This window comes from Triturus cristatus, chromosome 4_1 (assembly GCF_964204655.1).
Source record: "Triturus cristatus chromosome 4_1, aTriCri1.1, whole genome shotgun sequence".
Classification (NCBI taxonomy): domain Eukaryota; kingdom Metazoa; phylum Chordata; class Amphibia; order Caudata; family Salamandridae; genus Triturus; species Triturus cristatus.
The window spans coordinates 266,870,406-266,879,757 of NC_140585.1; the positions used below are offsets into that span (position 1 = coordinate 266,870,406).

The 9,352-nt window shown below is 44.3% G+C and overlaps 1 protein-coding gene across 1 annotated transcript in view; it reads left to right on the forward strand.

The window, feature by feature from the left end:
• LOC146854241 (estradiol 17 beta-dehydrogenase 5-like) overlaps positions 1 to 6,996 on the forward strand; it is a 183,119-nt gene extending 176,123 nt beyond the window's left edge. Inside the window, exon 9 of the mRNA XM_085652024.1 lies at positions 6,764 to 6,996. Coding sequence (XP_085508150.1) covers positions 6,764 to 6,806 — 43 coding nt within the window. The 3' untranslated portion in view covers positions 6,807 to 6,996. The remainder of the gene's footprint in view (positions 1 to 6,763) is intronic.
• The last annotated feature ends 2,356 nt before the right edge of the window (positions 6,997 to 9,352 follow it).

Here is a 9,352-nt window from a genome sequence, read left to right on the forward strand (position 1 = left end):
AATTTTGCACTTGTGAGAAGTTATTTTGGGACGGAACACCCACTTTGCATCTCATTAGACATGCAAAGCTGGGCGTTCAGTAAACAAGCGCTAAGGCATGGACTCACGCATAAGCGTATCCATGCTGATAGGGCGATAACATTATTGTCACTTTTCGTCCGAAAACGGACGTTAAAGCGGTGATAATTTTATCGTCTCGCCTTGCTGATATGCCCCATGGTCTCTTAAAGGTCTTTTGGTGGCTACAATGCTAAGATGTCCTTCATGGGCCAGTTCAATGATGTGCTGTCTCAAACTCACAGGTATGACAATTCCAAACCTCTCAATATGATACCTTCTCTGTGATGGATAGCCCATCCTGTACATTTAGAATTTTTGAAATGGAACCTCATCAGAATAGGGTTGACCACTTGTTATCAAGTTTGTGTTGTAATGAAGTCTTTGAGGATGAGCATGTCCTTATCTGTGTTCATAGCAGCAACAACTTGTTCAATGGACAGAGCTGCTGGTGTGCTGAACATCACAATGAAGTTGAGATACTGTTCAGCCGCTTTGGACATTGAACTGTGGAGATGTAGTGGCAATCTCAAAAGTAGTCTGCCCAGTTTTGATCTCTTCCCGGCTTGATCTTTTCCCCAATTGCACATAGTCATACTATTGCAGTATCTTGTGCAATAACTGGCCAAGCCTTAGAAGGATCACACTATGGTTACATCTTGTTGAGGTCAAGTAGATGACAATGCTTGCACTTTATCCAGGTCAGGAGTCATTCCCCCATCTGAAAATATGTGCCCAAAGAATTTGAGACCCGCATCAGCAAGTAATTGGCACACTTGGTAAGAGCCTTGTCATGCTTCTTTTGTGTTGTCCCAAATACCAATATGTCATCACTGTAATTGAAAACATGTATGACAGGTTGCCTTATTCGGTGTGGATAACATCCTGAAATATCTGTACAGCTGAAGATACCCCAAAACCCAGTCCTTTGTATCAAAACAAACTAACATGAATCGAAAAAGTAGTAATGTACCTGCAGTTTTCCTCCAGCTGAGGTTGATGGTATCCTTTGTTCAGGTCAAGACGGGAGAAGACTTTGGCTCTGTGCAGCTGCATGATCATGTCCACTATAAAGGGACCAGGATGTCTTTCTCTCTTGATTGGTTTATTGGCTTGGTGCATATTAACACAATTGTGCACTGCACCTCCACTGTCCTTTTTTGGCAAATTATCCAATTTTGGAATAGGACAGTTTGTAATGTCCGCATGCAGAACCATGTATTTGGTCTTATTAACGTTAATGACCAGGTTCCTATTTCTGCAGAATGTTGCAAAACCCTCTAAGACTCTTTCCATCCCCATGGCGGTCTTAGACAGGAGCAGAGTATCATCTGCGAACATTAATGCAGGTATTTTCCTGCCAGCTAACCTGGGTGCGTCTATGTCTGTTAAAGCTAGCAGTTCTTCCACAAGGCCGTTTAGAAAGAGAGAGAAGAGGGTAGGTGCAAGCACACAACCCTGCCTCACACCTCTTTCAACGGAGAAGTGGGACACCCATTCCCTTCAAAAGATCCCATAACTGTCGCCGGTCTACCATGTCAAAGGCAGACTTTAAATCAACAAAGGAAAGGTAGAGGCTACCTCCTTCCAATTTGATAGATTTCCAATAGATCATCTGTAGTCTAAACAGTTGATCTATTGTTGACATTTTAGCTCTAAAGCCCACCTGTAAAGGGGTCAGGATGTTACATTCTTCCATCCATGCTTGGAGCCTCCCCAATAATACACGTGCAAAGATCTTCTGTGCCACGTCTATTAGGCTAATTGGCCTGTAATTTGCCGGGTCCAGGGGCGAACCCTTTTTATGTATCGGAATAATCTCGGCACTGGCCCAAGTATGAGGCGGTGGCATTCCTGTAAAAATTGCATTAAAGAGATTTTGTAGATAGGGAGCCCATACAACCTGTTCGCTCTTATACAGGTCACCCGGTATCCTATCTAGTCCAGGGGCTTTATTTGGGAGGACTTTAATCAGGGCCAATTTAACCTCTTCTAATGAGCATAAATGGTTATCACCCATGGTAAGTAAAGGAACTTGCCTGGATGGGGATTCATGAAATTCTGGGGCTATTGGGTCACTGGCATAAAGGTCTTGATAATGCTGGCGCCATACCTCCTCCCCTAAGTTAGGTTGAACTGCTACTTGAGAGTCAGAGGACCCTGTTTTAACCAAATTCCAAAATGCCCTGGAGTCCTTTTTTCTTAAAGTAATGGAGATTTCCTCCCATCTATTATACTCCCATTCCTTCTTTGCGTCTATAGTCACTTTCTTATAGTGGCCCCTCGCCTCCTTAATCAATACCTTATCCCCCCCTTTTAGGTTTACTAGGAGTGATGACTTTGCTTCTCTACAAGTTTTAGTGAACCAAGAAGATCTTTCTCTCGGAGTTTGAGATGTTCTCCTTATTCCCCGATAAAAGTACCCCTCTAAGGTTGCGCATAGCTCTACATGAGTAGAGCCTATATTACCCTGATCTAAAGGACCAATTCCCGCAACAGCAGGATCCAGTGCTCGCTCTAAAAGCGGATAAATCTCCCTATACATATCTCCAAGCTCAGCTTGGGATTGGGCAATCTTTTCCCATCTAACTCTCCGACCTCCACATGATGTAACCAGAGGGGATAAGTGATTAACATCCCTACATTGATATAGGGAGTTATCATAGCCTTCCAGAGTAAGGACAAGGGGATTATGATCGCTTTCACTGCGATTTACTACTTGAAATTCCAAAACCCTGGACCACATACCCAATTTAATCATTATGTAATCTATGATGGAGGCATAGCTATTCCGTTGGAATGTAAATTTACCAGGATTGTCCACTGGGTGCCTTCCATTACATGCCCTCAGGGAATAGGTAAGGGTTAGTGTGGTGAGTTGAAGAACCAGGGGTGTCCATCTCTTCGTAGGATAAGAGTTACAAGGGGAAATTGCCCATACTTGATCCTCTTCTTGGGTGACTGGGGTGGACATACCATTCAATGGTTCGAAATGACAGTTAAAGTCACCACCTATGAGCAATTGGTCCTCCTTGGGTAGTATACACAGAAATTCTTCTAGTTTTAACAGAGTTCTAGATTTTTGACCATACTGCACGGGGCGAGAGTAGATGTTAATTAAGTTCAACTCGGGGTGATCCCGAAATGTTAGAGCTATACACATAATATCCAATGAGCCAGTATCAATTACTCTAATTGCACAGCCCAAATGAGTTTTCACCCACATACACAATCCACCTGATGGTCTCCCTCTTTGGGCCCTTACTGCCGATACCCAGTACGTAACAAACCCAAGGCGATGACCTGCTTTCATTGCCCAGGTTTCTTGAAATAGGCAAATGTCGTGGCCATCTATGAACTCTCCCCAATCCGGGGAGTCCAACAAAGGACCAATACCTGCCAAATTCCAAGATAGGATTTGTAGGCCCGCTACATACTCTAATATTTGGGTGGTATTAACTCTCATTTGGGGGCCCGTATGGGGCTGAATGGAATGCCCAGGTATGTCCCCCCCATTCTCTGTTAGCTCTACAGTTAAGGGGAGGCTAGCAGTCATTAATTGGGTGGGAGCGATATTTGTTCTAGTCTCAATACTATTGGGATCTCGAGCACATTCCAGGGCCAAATCTATTTGCTGTAATAGCCCCTGTGAGGCAGTGGAAACTACCCTTGAATATTCTTGTTCATTAAGTACCTTACTCAGTCCGGAGGGAGTTACCTGGCTTCCCACCTGAATGTGACCCGCCCCCTGGAGTCCGATGTTTTTGATGGCCTCCCCTTCAGGATGCAGTCAGTCAACAAGATCAAGGATGCTGAACCTGTTGTGGCATTGGATAGGGGGGCAGGGGTTATGATGAGGGGCCAGTCTAATCCCAATGTGGCCCCTGGACATTTCCCTCGTGGCCCCAATTTGATCCACAGGACCTATTTCAAAGTTGGGTATTTTATTTGGATAGAAAAATGAAAGGGGAAGAGATTGAATTCCATCCGGGGAACTGGCCCATCCTCCATCCCCTAAGAACTTGGTCACCCATTTGTCCCTAAAGGTTATGAGGATACAATCACCCCTTAAATTTTTCACGCTCCTGCCCACCCACTCGGCTCTGCGTACCATCATAATTTCCCCATCAAGATAAGGTGGCAAAGGTCTATTTACACGGAGCCAATACATGACCTTGTTCTTCAAGGCCATGTATGGTTCAATTTTATCAACAGGGAGTTCAGGGACGCCAGTTAAAACCACTACATGAGAGCTACACTCAGGGGGGAGATCTGGTCTTGGTAGTTTTCTTTTAAGACCTAGATGTATGTTATTGCTACAATCAATAGCAGATGCTGTTTTATGCGATCGGGGAGAATTCCTAACCACTCTAGCTTCAATAGGGGCCTGGGGGATTTGAGAAGGATGGGTAGGGGCAGCAATTCTCTCACAACTTTGCAAATGGTCCCCATCAGGTACTATTGGATTACAAGATGGGACCAACTCATTCTCTCTAGCAACCGGCAAAGGAGCATGTTGTAAGGGTATTAGTTGGCAGAGTCCCTTCTTAGTTTGATTAGCCAACTCGCTGCGATTTAAGTCTGCAGGAATAGAAATCAACCTTAGTTTTTCTTCTATAATGGCTAGTCGCTTAGATAGTGGAGATAAGCTCCCAGAGATTAATAGCTCCATCTTTTCCCAAAATGCATCATCAATCGAACATTTAGAACATTTGGAGGGTTCTTTCAGGATGAGTTCAGGTGACATAGATGGTATAATGTCCAATCCCGATGTTGTAGGTAAACCTCCCTGCTCAGGTGAATCACTATGGCCGTTGATCGAATTAGGGATATTTTTAGGTTTTTTGTTATTATTGTGTCTCGTCGGTCCTCCCTCGCGCTTCTTCCCCTTCGATGGGTTTATTCTTAACCCCTTACTCCTCCCGGGCTGCTCTGACTTTGACCTTGTGGTAACAGTATTCATGAAGATGGGGGCAGGCGGCAATGGCTCTTTCCTTTGGGCAGGTGTCTCGTTTTGCCCTGGGTCAATTGGCCTTGATACCTCTAGGACCCGTTGTGTTGCTAGTGCATCGGGAAGTGCCTCTGTGTGATTAGCCCTATGGAGTGCAATTGGTCCTTTGTCAGGAGAGCAAGCTGACATGATGCCTCCTAATGAGGAACGCTTCACAGATAATGGCTCTAATGATAGCCGACGTTCGGTGGCAGCTATTTCATATGCCAGAACATTACTAGCACGGGTAATGAAGTTCCCCAGAGTCTCAGCCATGCTTCCACCTTTGCTCATCGCCATGGGGAAGTAGAAGACTGGAGATGAATCAAACCACACAGGCCCAGATAAATATGTGGGGATATTACAATAGAGTTGAAACTCTTACAAAATTACAAGTGCCGCTCCCTCCTTTTGCAGGCGAAGCACCGGGCATAGAGAGGGGGCCCGGCCCAGCCTCCACCGGTCTCGAACGGGCCCGCCGTTGGCCCGGGCTTCGCCCGGGCACGGCCCGCGCGCGTCCCGCGCTGCAGAACTGGTGAGTTGCTTAAATCCCCTCCCCGGCGCCTGTTGATGACACTGCTGCAAGGCGCCCGGGGCAGGGGTTTCTGGGAAATGAAGTTCGCCGTCAGTTCGTGTCCCTCGCCACTCAAGCAAATAGTCTGGGGCGCTTTGCAGGTAATCTCCCTGGAGCACAATCAATGCCTTCACGGCAGCACTAGCCACATAAGCCCTTGGTTAGGTGAATTGGAGCGCGTGGGGAGGTGGGGCGGGGTGGGGATGGGGGTGGGGATTCGACATACACGATGAGGGATTCTTAAATATAAAAAAGGTTTATTTCCCTTGTCGTCGTATGTCGAATCCCCGCCCCCCTCAACACCCTCCTGACTGCTCCTCCTCTACACCGCTCTTACCTGCACGGCAGTGCCTGCCAAAAACCCACTACACATAATTAAAGAAAGCAGAATAACCAAAGCTAAATGTGGCAAGGCTTTCCGCGCAACATAATTCACAGTAATCCCCACAGTCAAATGCAGAAATATCAAATTGTGTGCTCCAAGGAAGAGGGCAGTCACTCATACCCCCAAAGATGGACCAGAAAAATCCGGTCCTACAACAAAAAAGACGATATCCTGAGCACTACTCAGTGTGTATTATGAAATCAAAGTCAAGTCTGTCTTCTTTCAACTCCGATGTTTATTCCTGAGATATTCCCATCACAGATCACTATTCATCCTTCCTTTACACGTACAATCTTCTCCAGGTAGCAAAATAGCCAACACGTGCTTCGTCAGATCTGATGCGTCTGCTTGTCTGACTTCATCAGGGCTTATACAATATCTCTTTATTCCAGACATCTACTGCTTGAGATAGACTTCTGTGCAGTCACTAGTCTTCTATAGTCCTCCATCCAGAATATTCAATAATCACAATACGATTTCTATAACCCGATTGGCAGAGAGTACTCCTCACTCGTCTTACCGGCGTCTCGTATAAGCCCTGATGAAGTCAGAGATGCGGACGCATCAGATCTGATGAAACATGTGTTGGCTATTTTGCCTCCTGGAGAAGATTGTACGTGTAAAGGAAGGATGAATAATGATCTGAATGAAGATAGAAGTTAAAAAGAAACAAAATCCTTAGGAGAGAAAAACAAGTAAATATGTCCTGTCATTTTTAAACCCAGATTTATTTGAACACTTTCTTTTATCATTTTAGATTTGCAGACTGCCCAACTTATCCCTTCAACGATGAATATTGAATGGGACCTTATATCTTTCCATATGGTGGTTGCACAGAGACCAGAGTATGAGAAGAGAAGACAACTTCAACATTTGGAAATATAATCTTTTATATTTTCTTGTCAAGACTTGTTTAAGTTACAGGCAATCACAAATTCTAGGGAAAAAAGATACAAAGCTTTTATTAATAAAATTAAAATTGCTAACTTATTTGCTATTATTTACTTATTAATCTGCTTTCATTAATGATGAGTGTGTGTGTGATTGGGACATTCATGCCTAAGAAAGCCGTTGTCTGCTATTTGTACACGTGTGTGTACATCATACACATGTAGCGCACAATGCAGTGTTTTTGTGTGTTAAAATACCTGAATATATGTCTTTGGTATGTTGTATGTGTATTTGTGAGTGAGTATTTCAGTCATGTGTCTACGTGTTTTTATTTCTCTGAAACAGCATAAATATTTATATTATTTCAATGGAGCCTTAACGTGTAGGACAATGTGTGTCTTTTACATGTGTTGAATATAAATGTGTGCGCATATGTTTGAGGGCTGCTTTAGTGTACATTATAAGTGCTTTGTGAGTTTGCCATCTCCATGACTATCGCCCAAATGTATCCAACTTTCACGCAGCGCAATGCAGCAAGCCATCTTGCTACACTGCGTAAAAGGGCAAGATGTGCCGCGTGTAACATTATACAGCACATTATTGTCCATTTCTTGCACTGGCCCACAATGTGCTGCCTTGTGCCAACGCAGGCACCCTTGCATCATGGTGCAAGAGTGCCTGCGTTGTAGGCAGGATTTTCTTTGTGCAGGAAAGGACACCTTCCTGCACAAAAACAGTCCTCTAAGGAATTTTCCTCTTTGTATTTGTCCTGTAGAAAGCCATAAGAACAAGGAGAAATAAATATATTTCTCCTCGTTACACCTCACCTGGGGAGGCGTAGCACTTTGATGCATTCCCAGGTCTACGAGTAATGGAAAATCTGGGAATGAGCCAAAATCGAATATATGATGGTACATCGCATGCCAAAACAACACATGCCATCACAACGCGGATGTAACAACGCAAGGGCTGTTACAACGTGCTACTATTACAGCACACACTTTTACCACGCATATGCCTTTACCACGCATGCCATTACAATGCAAAGGCATGCATGATAAAGACATAGGGCCTCATGTAGGTGGCATACATTTTACCGATTCTAAAATACCGAATCATACCGATTCGGTATTTAAGAATCGGTAAAGTGTATGTAGGTAAAAATTCGGTAAATGTTACCGAATCGGAGTGAGTCGGTAATTACCGAATCGGTATTTACCGATTCGGTAATGAGGCATACCTTCCCATTGATGGGAAGGTATGCCTCATTACCGAATCGGTAAATACCGATTCGGTAATGGGGGAGCACATGCAAGGGTGGCAGGGTGTCACATTGACACCCTGTTGCACCCCTGATTCGGCCATGTGTGCACATGTGGCACACATACATGCCCTAAGGGCATGTATGTCTGCCACATTGCACACTTCTAAGCGCTATTAAATGCGTTTACACATCCATACTTTATTTACCACCAACTATTAGTTGGTGGTAAATACCGACTCCAAACAACACACACACACTCCCCCTACATCTCATTTCTGTATTCGGAATTTACCGAATCGGTAAAATTACCGATTCGGTAATTTTACCGATTCGGTAAATTACCGAATACAGAAATGAGCCCCCTACATGTCACAAGCCTAAATACCGGTCGGTAACGGTATAATTAACGAAAATCGTCCGTTACCGACCGGTATTCGGCTACGTACATGAGGCCCATAGACTTGGTAAAAGTGGTTAAGGTAAGTAATGGGGTATATATATATATATATATATATGTATGTTTACGTGTGGTCTTTTTAATACCCCCTAAAACCCCCAAAATACCTTTAGTACCCCAATAACCATAGCCCCCTAAAATCCTAAAATGACCCTTTCCACTCCAATACCCATTCGCTCAAACCCTAAAATGACCCTTAGCACCCCAAAACCCAAACCCACCCTAAACTTACCCTTAGCTCCCCAAAACCCAAACCCACCCTCAACCCTAAAATTACCCTTGGCACCCCAAAACCCCAAAAACCCTGAACCTAAAATTTCCCTTGGCACCGCACCCCCAATCCCATTCCCAACCTAAAATTTTAAATTACCCTTGGCACCCCAAAACCCAAACCCACCAAAAACCCTAAAATTACCCCTACAACCCAAAACCCATACCCAACCTAAACACTAAAATTACCCTTGGCACCCCAAAACCTATACCCACCATGAAACCTAAAATTACCCCTACACCACAAAACCCAAACCCACCCCAAACCCTATACTTACCTTATGCTTACATGTAAAACAGGTATGAAATTACCATTCATGCCTTTACAACGAAATTAGTTGTAAAGGCATGTGTGGTAAAGGCATATGCGTTTTAATATCACACAGAAATGGGGCCACAGGTCCGGACTAGAGGAAGGTTGTTTTAGCTGTTTGAATGTGATCTGCCATGCAACAACAAGGGGT